This window comes from Sardina pilchardus, chromosome 23, assembly GCF_963854185.1.
Source record: "Sardina pilchardus chromosome 23, fSarPil1.1, whole genome shotgun sequence".
Taxonomy (NCBI): Eukaryota; Metazoa; Chordata; class Actinopteri; order Clupeiformes; family Clupeidae; genus Sardina; species Sardina pilchardus.
Window position 1 is genome coordinate 9,988,327 of NC_085016.1, and position 14,933 is coordinate 10,003,259.

General features: G+C 47.3%; 1 protein-coding gene across 2 annotated transcripts in view; it reads right to left on the reverse strand.

The window, feature by feature from the left end:
- The window catches only part of erbin (erbb2 interacting protein), a 62,086-nt gene continuing 47,153 nt past the window's right edge, over positions 1-14,933 (reverse strand). Inside the window, exons 17-26 of one of the 2 annotated variants that reach the window (XM_062527516.1) lie at positions 13,298-13,459; positions 11,179-11,340; positions 10,427-10,544; positions 9,907-10,090; positions 8,006-9,497; positions 7,666-7,722; positions 6,595-6,750; positions 4,435-4,527; positions 3,797-3,871; positions 1-3,142 (exon numbers count right to left, since the gene is read on the reverse strand). In XM_062527516.1, the coding sequence (XP_062383500.1) occupies positions 3,035-3,142; positions 3,797-3,871; positions 4,435-4,527; positions 6,595-6,750; positions 7,666-7,722; positions 8,006-9,497; positions 9,907-10,090; positions 10,427-10,544; positions 11,179-11,340; positions 13,298-13,459 (2,607 nt within the window). In that variant the 3' untranslated portion in view covers positions 1-3,034. Of the gene's footprint in view, positions 3,143-3,796; positions 3,872-4,434; positions 4,528-6,594; positions 6,751-7,665; positions 7,726-8,005; positions 9,498-9,906; positions 10,091-10,426; positions 10,545-11,178; positions 11,341-13,297; positions 13,460-14,933 lie in introns of both variants that reach the window. The other variant, XM_062527515.1, reaches the window with a different exon arrangement.

Below are 14,933 nucleotides of genomic sequence, written 5' to 3' on the forward strand. Positions count from 1 at the left end.
TTTCATTTTAAGAGCATTAGTTTATTCATCATTATCCACAGGTTACCTCAGAAACTGTGTAATTATGTACAAAATCTGGAATGTTGAGTAAATGCATACTGATCACCTCATCTCTAGCTGCTTGCAGACCCTCCTCACCGTGAGCTCTAAGATGACTATGGGTCACTCCAGGATCACACAATTATTGCTGGTTTCATCAATTCAGATTAACTAATGCCAAGGCGAATTTCACCTTTTTAACTTTGTAAAAGTATTTACATTTGATTATTTTTTTTCCTTTTCTCTCTACTGGAAGAAGCTAAATAAATAAAAAGGAGGGTTTGTTTAAAGATGGCAGACTATTACCACAGGTTTAGGCCCAGATTGTCTTCATCTGTACACATCTGTTGTTTGCAATGAGAAAAAAAAGATATAAAAATATGACAGTTACAGGAATATTTCCCAATAAAATGATATCTTTCAAACAAGCATAAACACAGAGGATGCAGTGCCCACAACAAAAAGTGTTAAAATGTTTTAAAAGTTTTAAAAAAAGAAAGAAAATTGGTCACTCAAAATTCAAATTTATATGTACCCCCTTTCCCCACCCCAAGAAATGAACCATGATATGAGAACCGTCCAAGCAGAGTGACGGCCCACGGCACATCACCACGTCATGGGGACAACAGACCACACCCATCTCGAGTGAATGCTCGCTGAATGTAGGCCTGCTGTGATGAAGCAACACACAGTTGTGTGTGGGTGTATGTATGAGAGATAAAACTCCCACACTGAACATTGACACACAAACTCATACAGAGAGCAGACAGTTCTGTGATGCCATTACGTGAACATGAAATTTCAAAACATTCTTTACCATACTCCAACACGATGTCATTACAAATGTACACTTATTATAAAATCAACAGTGCTTCTTGCATACAAAATAAAAGTTATAATCATCTGATGGTTTCAACATTTGTGAATTTGATCTTTTCTAAGGATTTGTGTGGCCTGCTTTGAAAACAGGCAGTAAAAAGAAAAACAAAACAAAAAGAAAATAACAGTACAAAAATACAATCCCATTGTTTCTTCATGCAGTCAGTTCAGTTCAGTTCAGATCACACGCCACACACCACAGAAGTCTTCACGTTGCTGTGGTCTCTGCACAGTCACCTGTGAGCCTCCAACAGCCCGGCTCAGCTTTGCAGGCAGATCGCCTCTCAGTGTTACACCAGTTCAGCTCGGGGGTCGGCGTGTGTGTGTGTGTATGTGTGTGTGAGTGTGTATGTATGTGTGTCTGAGTGTGTATGTGTTCAGCGATGGACATGAATGACTCTGCTCGCTCATCAGGGAGGCTTTCGTGATACAGGGCAGGTTGTGGGGGAAGGCAAAGGAGCTTTATGCAGTCTACTCAAATGTCTTTGCCATTTAAAAAAAAAGAGCAGAAAGTTCATTCCTGCAAAGTCTTATAAAACGTAGCCATAAAAAAATGCTGTATCACAACTGATGTCTCCTAAACTCCTTTTTGTTATTTGTTTTTGTCTTGTCTCTTGTTTGTATGTATGTAAAAATGCTAACAGACATCTCTTTTGTTGCAGAACAAAAAAAATAAAAGCTCTTGCTATTGCTGTTCCAGCCTGTTGTGCTGTGCGCTCTGCAGGTGAGTGAGTATTGCTCAGGTGATGAAGGGCTCATGCCACCTTCCTCTTCCTCCCTGGCTGAGCTCTGGGGTCTTGGCACTTGTCTGACCAACAGTAAAAGTCACAGGAAGCAAGTCAACGAAGGAGAGGACAGGACAGGGGCGTCCGGTCAGTCTGGACCAAAGTTTAGCGGCAAGGCAGATCACACATGTGTTGCGTGTGTATGTATGTTCCTTTGTCCATCACTCTCACACAAAAACATACAGGAGTGAGTGTGGAGAAGGGAAGCCCTTTAGGACCCCATGGGATGGCAAGAGACCATTTAGAGCATCCCGGTCACACACACACATACACACACACACACACACACACACAGGACTGGCTAACCAATGCATCCAAGAATATTCCAGAAATGGTGGTTGCCTCCTTTCATCAGGCTCCAGACTTCTGGCAGACTTTGGTTTTCTCCCTCGCACCTCTCCTCCTCCTCCTCCTCCTCCTCCTCCTCCGCTCCCTTTTCTTCAAACATTTCTCCTCCACATTCTCCGCGGGTTCTCCCTCTTGCTCTCCTCCCAGCGCTGAGACCAGGCAGGTAGGGCCCCAGAAGACAGAAAGCAACTCCATAAACCAAATGGAAGAAAGAGGGGAAGAAAACAAGACAAAAATAAATCCCCATCCACGACAATCTCCTTATTGCGTACTCTTGAAGTCTCCCGTGCCGTTTCTTCAGGTGGGTGGGTATAGATGCGGATCGGGGTGAGGAAAAAGGACTGCACAGTTCAGGTGGGACTGAGGGAAAGCAGGTAAGCCATCGGGGTCGGACAGGAGAGAAGGGGACCCTGGTCCCAACTTCCTAGCTGTGGCTCAAGTTGTCCAGCGGGGTTCCTTCAGATCGACGTGCCTGTCCACCGTAAACACATGCCAGTATTCCAACGTTCTCTCGTTCCCACACACCGCTCCACCAAGCCCGACGGAAGCCCTCCGCTCCTTTAAATTCAAAGTCAAGCTTGTGACAAAGGTACGTGGATGGAAGCAGAGGGAAAGCCTGCCCCCTGTTGGTGATCTGCAGTCAGTGCTGAGGGTGAATCATCATTACAAAAAAATAATAACTCTCAAGAGAGTGTCTCTGTACAGTTGCTCTGCTGCCGGCCACACTAGCCGACAGCAGTTCCACAGTGAAGGTATCTATTAGGGGTTTGTACAAAAAAATAAGATCAAAATGAAAAACATGCTCCACTCTTCCATGCGACTGTCCGCAGTCCAGTGGTTTAAAACTCACTCACTCTTGTCCAGCACCAGCGGCCAGTCTCTTGACAGCTGGCTCTTTTTTTAAAAACAACATTGACATTCAGGTTTGGTTCGCCTGGTCGCCCCCCCCCCCCTCTCTATTTGTCTCCGTGGGGTGCGCGGGTCTATGCGGACATCTCACGGATGATAATCATGTCCACAGTGTTGGGGAAGGTCTTCAGCAGGGACACAGCATAGCTGTGGTCGATGTTGATGAAGCTGTAACCGTTGGCCTTGAGAGAGAGAGAGGGAGAGGAGTTGAGAGAGAAGAGGTGGCAGAGGAGTAGTGGACAGAAGAGAGGAGAAGAAAAGAGAGATGGTTAGGGGGTACAGGCTTTAACACGCTACAGGAAGTAGTGTTGATGCAATACCAAAATTATGACTTCCTTACGATCCCTTGCCTTGCCTAAGTATTTTCATACCAACTGCTATCCACATACTTAAACAACACTGAAACCACATAATAGGAGGTAACAGAATAGGCCTAGTCAACAAAACATGGAATGGATAACAAATGTAGCTTTTATTAAAACCTGATTCAAATGCAAGTTTTTTAACCATCTGTACAAATAATAAGGGATATCGTGACATCTCACATTTCTGGGCATTGCAATACCTTTCTCGTATCGATGCGTCATGGAACACTAACAGGAAGTACCTGCTTGTGTAACTCGCTGTATATGCGTGCTTGAGTGTGCAAGATTTGAGGTTAGACAGGGGCTCAAGGTGACAGACAGAGAGAGATAGAGATCTGAACGCAGCAGATTACGTGCTCAGATTATGATAAGTGTGTGCGTGTGTGTGTGTGTGTGTGTGTGTGTGTGTGTGTGTGTGTGTGTGGTGTCTAGCGTGGGTGTTGTGACGGGTGAAAGATGAACTGCTCCTACCTGGATGATTTTGTCTCCGGGCTGTAGCAGGTGAGATGCAGGGCCTTCTGGCTGAACTCGCGTCACAAAGATGCCCTGCAGGCCAGAGAGAACATGGCACAGTGAAGCTCAGGAACAAGTTATGGTTGTGGTTATGGTTGTGGTTATGGTTGCTTAGCAGACGCCTTTGTGCAAGGCGACATACAAACAAAAACAATACAATAATTAAATGTAGCAGTTGATTAGACTAGTGTCGACTAAAGGGAATAGCAACACAAACAGTAAACAGTATCAATATAAGCAAAGCTAACGAAAAAACAAAAACAAAGACTAAATAGGAGAAAAGTAAATAATAAGTCCAAGCTGTGCTCTACACGCCTCATCATTACCATACCTTCACAATAACATCACATCCACTAGAAATAATGAAACCATCTGATCATTTTAACTAGGAAATTGTTTGATTAACAAATTTGCATACATTTCTGAAATGTTTTTGAATAATTTCAGGGTAGCACATACCATATATGACATTCATTGGACTCAACACAGCAGAGCATACCCATTCCCATATGATAAAAAAATATGCCCAAAATGACCCACTAATCCCAGTGTTTGTACTAAAGTCACAGTGTGTCTTTTTGAAGATGAACACGTACATTATCATCTGGTCTGAAGGGGTTCCCCCGCCCTCCTACCCCCCCTGATATGCTGAAGCCCAGTTCGGGGTTCTTCTCCATCTTCACACGGATCTGAAACATTCAACGCAGACATTCACTTTCATTATGTGGTTATACAATAGCATTAGGCAGATGCGTTCTCCCAGAGTAACTTGCAACAATGAGATGAGGTTGTAAAACACTATAAGTTCACTAAAATAATTAGAATCTCTCAACTATGATGGTCAAAGACGAGAGGGAGCTGCTTTCCTAATCAAATCATTATCTTGCATTTAATGAAATATTTCCTTACAAGGAAATATTGGTGTGTGGCCAATACAGTATACTCCAGAATTATTGGCACCGCTGCCTAAAAATAGTATAAAAAATAAATCTCTTGGTGATTTATTTAGGTGAGGATTTTGCCTCTGTGTGACTATTTTCATACTATAGTGAAAACGAAAGCCATGAACTACTTCTGAAAGTTCGCATACACTCTGATTAACTTAAATAGATTGAAATTAGATAGAAACATGCTTCTGTTAGGTTTTGTATAAAAGATTTTTCTGGGGTGACAATAATTGTGAGCGACGTGTTCTAGTTAAACAAATTGAGATTCTCCTTTTTCTCAAAATAAATTTGCTTCCCTTCAAGGCTGGATTTTTCCTATTTGTTTTCATGATGAGATTATAATTAATCAACAGATTATTTTTTTTCACCGGTCATTAGTCAATTTAAGCAGAGGTGCAAATAATTTGAGGGTACTGTAGGGTTAGAGGGTTAAATGTAATTTAAGATTATTAACCTATACTGCAAACTATGTGCATTTCTATAGCGCATTTCCACATCACACAACACACACACACACACACACACACACACACACACACACACACGGAAAAGCTCGTTAACTTTATCATCTCCTTAACAAGTTTGTTTTTCACACCTCACTAAATAACGCCTCATTCAGGTGCTCATCACCTAAACAGACCCCATTCCCACCTCAGCACAACACCCCTCCCCCCAACCAACACGCCGTTTACACCTCAATGAAAACACACAAAGAGGAACTGTGGGGCAAAAGCGCTCTCCACATGGGTATTGCAAACTCGGTAAAACCCTTCACGGGCACAGGGGCTTTGAGCAATATGGTTATGCTTTTTGAAAGCAATAAACAATACCATATAGTTCTTTCCACTTAAAGGTCGTTCAGTACTTCCTGCAGAATCAGGCAGCTAGTTACATAAAACCACCCCAAGAACAAGAAGGATAGTCCGCTCATGTTTGGAAAAAAGCAGGCACACAAACAGGGCTCTCTGAACAGGGTTGAAAACAGTATTTTGACCGAAGTAGGACACAGATGTTTTATTAAGACCTCAAGAAATAGATTGAATGGGGGTGGGGAAGAGTCGCTTCAAAAAGGCATTAAAGTAAGTAGCTTTGTTATTTCAAACAAGAATATTTCACCCTTTTCACCCTTCACAATGAATCCGGTAATTCCTTAGATACCCAGCAGCACCTTGAACATTGATGAAAAGGGGAATTTCTACACTGTGTTACTTTAATCAAAGAAGACAGAGATGCAAATGTTCTTTCATTCGGTCCATTCACACGAGGTCATTTGGGAGAGAATTGGTTTCAGGGGTTAAAAAACTGATTCACCAGGACATTTGTAAACGACGCAAGGAAAACCGACAAATATGGGAAGCCTTATGAGGCAAATGGTAAGCTGTATGAGAAACGTCAGCTACATAAAACATGAACACCCAGTGAGCCCACTGCCTGCTAGCGTAGGAGTGCTAGCATGCAAACCCACTGCTGCAGTGGAACGCCTGCTGTGCCGCTGCCATTTGTCCTTTGATCACGTCTGACTCCAAAGCAACATTATCTCACCCTCACACACAGGCACCAGCAATAACTCAAATGATTATCTGTAACAAATCCCATTATGTGAATTGAATCACACACACTCTCACTAACGACATCTTAATCAGAGGGCCACCTGCCTCAAATGGATCCCTTTATAGTCCTATCACCTCCTTAACCTACCACCATGGAATGACCATCTGCTTTCATCTCAAAATCACCATCAGCACATACAGTCTCAATTGCTTGACACACACACGCGCACACGCACACACGCACACACACTAAACCCACCTCCTGCTGTAGGATCTCGTGCGGGAGGTGTGGTGGCGCCTGAGGGTGCTGGGAGACCTTCATCATCAGGTAGTCGATCAGCTGTTCCCGTGAAGGGTGGCGCGCCATGCCAGGCTGACCACACGACATCTGGGGCCGCCCGTTCATCAAAGGCACCTGGACGACGTCACAAGCGCAAATGATTAAAACGAAATGTCATATCATCCAAAGAGACGAACTTAACCATGATGTCTTTTCATACAGAATGTACACAGAGATTAATCATACATGAACATAACTAAATCAGTAGTACAGTAGGTGCAACCATAACCTACTTTAACACACAACCACCACCAGGGGGCGTATGGACCTAATTTCACAAGTGCACAGGGCTCTACAGTAGTGCTAGAGTGTGGGAAACATCACATGGGATCTCTTAATTAAAGCATATGGTGATTACAAAGACAACTAAGGCTAAGGGTCACAAGGTCTTATATAACAACAATGCTTTTAAAAAGCCTAAACAAATAAACAAAAGCCCATTAACTTTCATAATACCTCTCTGCAAAACGTGCATGCATCGTGAAAGCGCTTTACGCCTGGTTTGGGAGAATAGAAAGGAGAGGTATACCAACACATTCTTCAGAGCGGTTCTGTAATCTCATCATTCCCGGCGCCAGCTATTTTTAATGGCGGTGAGCGGATCTGCAGCCTACTTTTAGTTAATACACCTTTCTGCGGAGAGAGAGAGAGGGCGCGCGCGCGAGAAAGAGAGAGAGGCCTTGGGGTACTCCATCCCATGGGAACGCGAGCCCAAGTCTAATCTCGCTGCGCCTTAATTACAGCTAATTAATCACTGCAGGAGATGAGCTTTCGCACTGCGTTAGTCTCACAAGGCTCCGACTGTCGGGCAGGCGGAGGGGACGAAGCTCGGTTCGGTGAAGGTGGTGTGACAACTCAACTCTGGCTCTTTCTCAAATACAGACCATCAGATTACGTGAGCGGTCGTGCACAGCTCAATGGAATGGGCAATATAGTATCTGAGCGCTGGTAACAAAGAGAGAGAGAAGAAAGACGAGTAGAGCTCCTTACTTTTCTCTGTGGGTCTGAGGGGTAGGCTGGGGGCCCTGCTGCCCAGAGGATCTCGTCCTGCTGGAAGAACAAGGCTCATGTTAGCAGCACAATGACTGGGGACTTAGCTCTCAAGAAGAACAGACATGAATCAGAGAGTGCAGTTCCATCCTGCTGTTTTATTCTTCATACTTAAATTAATTGATATCTATCAAACTGAAAACTAAAAGCAATAATTCAAAATATGTCTTTTGATAATAGACAAATGTTTGCCTCAGGATAAATATAACATTATACAGTCACTACGATATAGTATCTATCAACACTTTAACTCCTCGTCCAGAATGAAAGAGCTGCTGACCTTTTCCATCTTCTTGGCCTCGATGTGCCGCATCACCTGGTTCCTCCAGTCAGCGGGCACCCTGCCCCCTCCGGCGCCCATGCCAACCGGCCCGTCCAGCAGCGAGTGCTCCGACTTCACCCGCGGGCCAGGCCTCTTGCCGGGGCTGCCCTGGGCGTAGCCGAAGTCGCTGACCGACATGGTCCGCTCGGGCAGCTCGTGGGGCGCGGGCCGGGCGCTGTGCGGGCGCGGCATCCCGGGCGTGCCGTCCATGCTGTAGGTGCGCGCCGAGAGCGGGCGCTGCTGCCCGGCCATGCTGGCGGCGGCCAGGGGCCCGCGGGGGCCGGCCTGCAGGTCGCGGTAGCTCAGGTAGTCGCCCTCGGGCACGGCCACCCGCCGCGGCTCTCCCATCGTCATGGACACGGCCGAGGAGCTGCTGGACTGGCGCTGGAGGCCGCTCCGCTGGGCGGGCATCAGCCGCGGGTCCTGCTTTGCCCACATCTGCTGCTGTTGTTGTTGTTGTTGTTGTTGTTGTTGTGGGGGCATGGGGTAGGGTGGCGCCTGGTTGCGGTTGGAGTAGTTGGTGTTGGCCAGCGAGTGCTGCGGGGGCATGTAGGCCTGGTCGGGGGGCACGGGCGTGCGCGGGGACCAGCCGTCCTTGGGCACGGCGCTGCTGGCGTACTGCACCTTGTACTGCGGCGGCGGCGGGCGTGCCGAGACGGGCGGCGGCGGCTGCTTGTGTCCGGCCGACAGCAGGTCGGAGGACGAGGCCGAGGAGCCCGGGTGCACCTGCAGCGGCTGGGCGCTCAGCAGCGACGCCGACTTGGAGCGCACGATGCTCTGGCCCTGCGCCGCCCCGGCCGGACCCTGCCGGCCGGCCGCCATCGCCGCCTCGTACGTCAGCATCCCGCCGTCGGCCTCCACGGCGTAGAGGCGCATGCCTCCGCCGGCGTCCATGTTGGTGACGCTGAGCGACTTGGTGACGGGCGGTCCGCAGCGTCGCTCGGGCGACAGCTCCTCGGTGCTGTACGAGAGGCCGTGCTGCTCGCTGGCCGTCACGCCGGCGCACGCCGTGCTCGCCACCGTCTCGTAGCGCGGCGGCAACATCGTCAGCCGCTCCTCGGCCGCCGGACGCTGCTGCTCGGTCAGCCGCTCGCTGGACGGCGTCTTGGACGGCGGCGCGTTGCCGTTCTCCAGGTTCTCCAGCGAGGCGTTGTTGTTGTTCCGCGACAGGGTCAGCGGCGCCGGCGTGCCGTTGTCGGGCGCCATCTTGGCCACGTTCATGTTGATCTGGTCCCACTTGTTGTAGGCCTGCGGCACGCCGTTGTTCATGCTCTTGTCGATGAGCGCCAGCTTCTCCTCCACGGTCAGCTCGTAGGCGGCCATGTCGTGGCCCGGCGGCGCGTAGCCGTGCTGGTTCTTCAGCAGCGTGTGCAGCGCCGTGTCCGAGCCGTTGTAGTTCTGCAGGACCGGGCCGCCTTTCTGCAGCGTGTTCAGGTTCTCGTCCTCTGGCCTGCGGGGAGAGAGACGGAGGCATCAGGAGTTTGTGTGTGTGTGGTGGCGGCGGCATCAAGAGTGTGTGTGTGTGTGTGTGTGTGTGTGTGGGGTGGTGGTAGGTGCGGTGGTGGTTGTGGGGGGGGTTGTTGTGATGGTGTGTGTGTGTGTGTGGTGATGGTGGCAGAAGGAGTGTGTGTGTGTGGGGGGGGGGGTGATGGTGGTAGTGGCGGTGGTGGTTGTACATAGGTTATGTGTTAGAATGTGTATGTGGCAATATGTACTACTGTGTGTACGTGGGAATATGTAGAGAGGTAATTGAGGTAAGAGTGTTTGAAGAAAGAACTGTGATTGGTACGTTTGTAGATGTCTATGGAACTCAATTGTGGATGAATGTGTGTGTGAGAGAGTGTGTGTGTCTTTGTTACCTGTTCTTAGGTAACAGGTGCATCTTGGCCTCCTTCTCCGGGGTGCAGAGGGAGTTGTCCTGGCTGCTGTCGGTCGTCAGGGAGACGGAGTCAGACATGCGCGAGGGAGATGAGCAGTTGCTGTTGTTCTGGTTGCTGTTGGCGACCGTGTCGTCGAGGAGCGAATCAGCATCCTTGCCGTCGTCTGCTCAAGCCAACACAGAGAGAGGTGGTCGAATAATGTCAACAGAGATAAGAAGACTAATAATAAACTCCCCACTTCCCCACAGCTTACATCAGAGCGATTACAGCAACAATGACTCCAGCACCAAAGCCTGCTTTATGCTGGTGCAAAAACACAGCAGTTTCACTGAGGTGTTCTGACAAATAGTTCACCTTTTCAGTCACTGTTAGTGTAGTGTATCACTTATCCTTTGTGCCTTGTCCTTGCTGAAGGCCAGGATATTTTCGGTTGTTTTTTTTGTGTGTGTGTGTGTGTGTGTGTGTGTGTGTGTGTGTGTGTGTGTGTGTGTGTGTGTACCTTTCTTGTCCTTGCTGAGAGCCAGGACTTTGGGCTGGTTGATGGAGATCTCGATGAGAGGCGGCCGCATCTCGGCGATCTTCATCTCCTCCTCCTCTGACGACAGGTCCTCGGAGTCCTGAGGGGATGCAGAGAGAGCACACAGAGGTCACACCCTCTCTCCCCCGCCACCGCCACACCAACACCCACCGCACTCACACCCACACAATGCCTCCACGACAACTCACTCAACTATAGCTCAAACGGAGACCTTTGGCCCAGTCATTGCTGCTATGAGGCAAAAAAAAAAAATCTTTACCCCTGGGGGTGGAATGCCCTTTGGCCGGGTTTATTTTTGAAATGCATAGGGGGTGGGGGCGCAGGGTTTAATAAAGTGGCGCTCTAGAATGGAGTGGCACTCTCGACAATCTGTGGCATTAAGACTTCCCAGTTTTAGTTCGCCATACGCCCACACACACTACCAAACCAAAAAAACACACACCGCTTATACGAGTCATCAGTCACATGACCATACCCACTTACAAATCCACCCACTTACACACCCACACACTAACACCGTCACTGGAATGAAATGAAGCTCTACTACTTTGTGCATCTTCGTGCAAGTTCCACATAATTCAGTAATGTACGGTGACGTACAATGAGTGGATGACTTCACAACATAGGCACTAGACTATTTTGGAGAGAATGTGTGTGTGTTTGTGTGTGTTTGTGTGTGTGTGTGAGTGTGTGTGAGTGTGTACTGATGCTACCTCCAGTGTGTCCTCATGGTTGACTGTGGCTCGGGGGGCATCTCCAGGGTTCATGGGGGTTCTCGGGGTGCCCTGAGTGTCCGTCGTCTCCCTGGGGGACTCGGTCACCGCTGAGGCTTCCATCTCCACTGGCTTGCCATTGGGACACGGCCCCTCGATCACCTGCACAGAGGGGAGATGGGAGCGGAGCCCCATGGTATCAGTCACAGGGTCTGGGAGGGTTTCTATGGCAATGCTACCAACAGTCTGAAGTAAACAAGAGACAGTGTTCCAGTGATGATCTCATAGCTCGCAATAGCTCAGTTTGGAGAGGAATTTCACAAAAGGAATCACAATAAGACCATCCATTCTTCAGAAATAAAAACAGCAAAGAAATACTCCATTTGTACATAAAAGAACATTTTATTAGAAATTGAATAGCTTCTTATTTTGCTCCTCAGAGAACCATTTGCAATAAAAGTGGGACCTTCTCAAGTTGCCTTTAACTACAATGCCAAGTATTTTAAATCAGATTTGAATAAAATTGGAGATCAACAAAAAGGAAGTGTATTCTTGGTGCTCCTGAAGCAAACCTACTCTCAACAACCTACAACAAAGTTTTCCTTGAAATTCATTCACATCAAAGCAGTTCTTCATTTTGAGAGCAAGTCCTGTGGGCTGACACTACCATTCTGAAGACCACGTTCTCTCTCGTCTCTGGGTCGTACCAGATCATAAAGACCTCTGAAGTTCGCCTACAAAAAGGATCCAAAGCTGCCATCTTTGCCCATATAAGGAGATCCGGGAGTTAATTGAAGCTAACTGCCTATGGCAAGTTGCATTGTAAGTTAGCTTTGGGGTAGCAAAGATCTAAGTGTGCCGTCTTCACCTGCCGAAGATCACAGTATCCACTAGAAGGCAGTGGACAAAACTGTGTAGTGAAAAACGTCTGCATTTCAAATGTCATCATCTCCGCGAGAGTTTAACAGGTGCGATTATTGAAAATCCCCATGTTATTTTCCCATAGAAAAAATCTCAAGATACCGGATCTCCTTATTTGGGCAAAGATGGTGGCTTTTTTGTAGGCGAACTTCAGAGGTCTATTTCACATTAAAGGGGAACACGTTATCAGGAGTCTCCATCAAAGGTTTAACTGTGGGCACTGGCAGCGCTCCATTTCCTCTTTCAGGGTAAGATTAAAGATGCACTGACGTGCATTTCCTGTTTGACCTCAGCTTGCTGGTGTCGTCATTCTACTAAGATTTTTGCCTGTTTATTACCTTATTACAATTTTACCTACTGGAATGAATCATTTGTTAACCTCTCCGTTATAAAGCATTTAACAGCACAAACAAGCCTGTGTTGACAGTAAAGTCAAACTGAGCTGTCTGGGTAGACCAAGTAACAGGTGCAGCTATGGAGATCAGCCCGGGGCAGAATATATGTTTGACAATGAGACTGGTGGAGTGGACAGTCTGATTTGACAGATGGCCAGAATGTTCTCTTTAACCCATTATTTTCAACTGTTCATCAACATCACCTTTGAGAAGAAAACCCCTTTTTCAGGTAACAATAAAAAGATTCAGCAGATTGTTTTTATGTTTGTTATATTTGATGTATGTTGATATTTTAGCAATTTTCACAAAAATCAAAGCACGATCACTTCCCACTTTTGATGACGAATTACAGAAATACTCAAGACACATGTGCATAAGTATAAATGCAATGGTGTACAGTAATTCCATGTGTATTAGCCGCCTTGTATATAAGCCACAGGACAGTGTTTTATGCAAGTTAACAGAAACAAAACCATATTAATACCACATTAACTGCCCCTGTGTATTAACCTCATAGTTGAAGAAATTTAGCAAAATCAATGTATATGAGCCATGGCTAACAGTAGGGAAATTACGGTACGCCATGCGTGAGTCATAATACTTAGTGCATATTGCATTGTGTTAGTTATGTTTTTACCATTATTCTATGGCTTTATACTGGGTCCTGAGTACTAATTTCGAACCACTAAACATGTAAATGTGAACTGGTACGACAATACAATTCCTTGAATCCTTGAATCCTTGAATCCTAAATGTACATTCAGTGCAGGTGTGTAAATCTGTGTGGCTGAGGTGAGACTGACCTTAACCCCCACGTCCTGCAGGCCCACGTGGTTGACCCCCACTGGACGGCCCTCCTCCCCCGACTCCTCCTCCTTCAGGCGGTGGGCCACAGACTGGGCGGTCTTCACCATGTTCTTCAGCTCGTCCGGGTATGGCGTCGGGTAGCGCTTCAGATTACCCTCCTGAGGACAACACACACACACACACACACACACACACACACACACACACACACACACACACACACACACACACACACACACACACACACACACACACACACACACACACACACACACACACACACACACACACACACACACACACACACACACACACACACACACACACACACACACACACACACACACACCTATTAATGATGGTCCCAACAGAAGTTATGCTCAGTTGGAAATGCCACTGAGGTTGGCGTGGTAACAAAAATGGCTTGTATTTTCTGGCATAAAAGGCTCTTTGAGTGCAAGTGTTATCATTTGTGTGTGTGTGTGTGTGTGCGTGAGAGAGTTTTTTTGGCATGTGCAGCTCGCATGTCTAGCCAAACAGACTGAGTCATGAAGAGCTGTGAGACAGGCTGTGTGTGTGTGTGTGTGTGTGTGTGTGTGTGTGTGTGTGTGTGTGTGTCAGACTACAGCCAGGAGCATGGCGACACTGCGTCAGGACAGGACTGAGTCATGGCTCTGCAGCCCTTTGCCGTATGACATTTGACGTGTCTTTTGAAGCGCACCATGAGAAATGGGACACCCTGCACCCTCACTGACATTAGACATCCCCCAGATCGGCCCCACCGAGTCTGTGATGCACCCTTTGATGAAGCCTGCGTCGCCCCCCCCCTAAGTGCTGACGAGGATAGAACACACAGGGCTTGAGCGTGCTGAAGGCGACAGAGTAGCCCTCCCGAAGGGGTCGAAGGTCATGGTTCAAAGTGAGAGCCAGTCATGTAGCAGGACTCAAGGTCGTCCAGCTGACTCAAAGTTCAGAGGGGTCACAGAGGGTGATGACCTATAGATCAGCAGGGGGGGGGGGGATTGTTAGCACAGTGCTAACACACTCTTCAGTCACTGATCACAGCCATGTATCGGAGAGGCCAATATGTGGAAGCGCCCTGTTGGCTTATGTGTGTGTGTGTGTGTGTGTGTGTGTGTGTGTGTGTGTGTGTGTGTGTGTGTGTGTGTGTGTGTGTGTGTGCATGTGTTTGCTGCCTTAGTTACAGTCGAACCTATTTGTCCTGCCCTAAGGCATGAAATGTGATGTGTAACTACAACCACAAAGTCTCTTAAAAACAAACAAAACCACTCAACCACTTAATCACCCGATCAGACCGTCCTGTCAGTTGCATGAAGTCAACATCATGATGGAGCCAGCTTTGCTTTTCTTGACTCCACTTTGGCCCCCAAAAAAGCAGGTACTTAACTAAGCAGGCAGCAACGTGAGCAGCACAGTGATTCCAATAATGGATCAGGATTGGGGCAGAGTGGCAGGGGTTTTATCTTAATTGGATCTGATTTCAATTTCACTTACTGTTGCCAAAAAAAATCCATAACGAGAACAGCTTTAGATACTTTTAGCAATAGTGATTCTTAAAATATCGGCTTGATTAAAAATGTCTAAAAACACAAGACAAGAGCATTGGCCCAA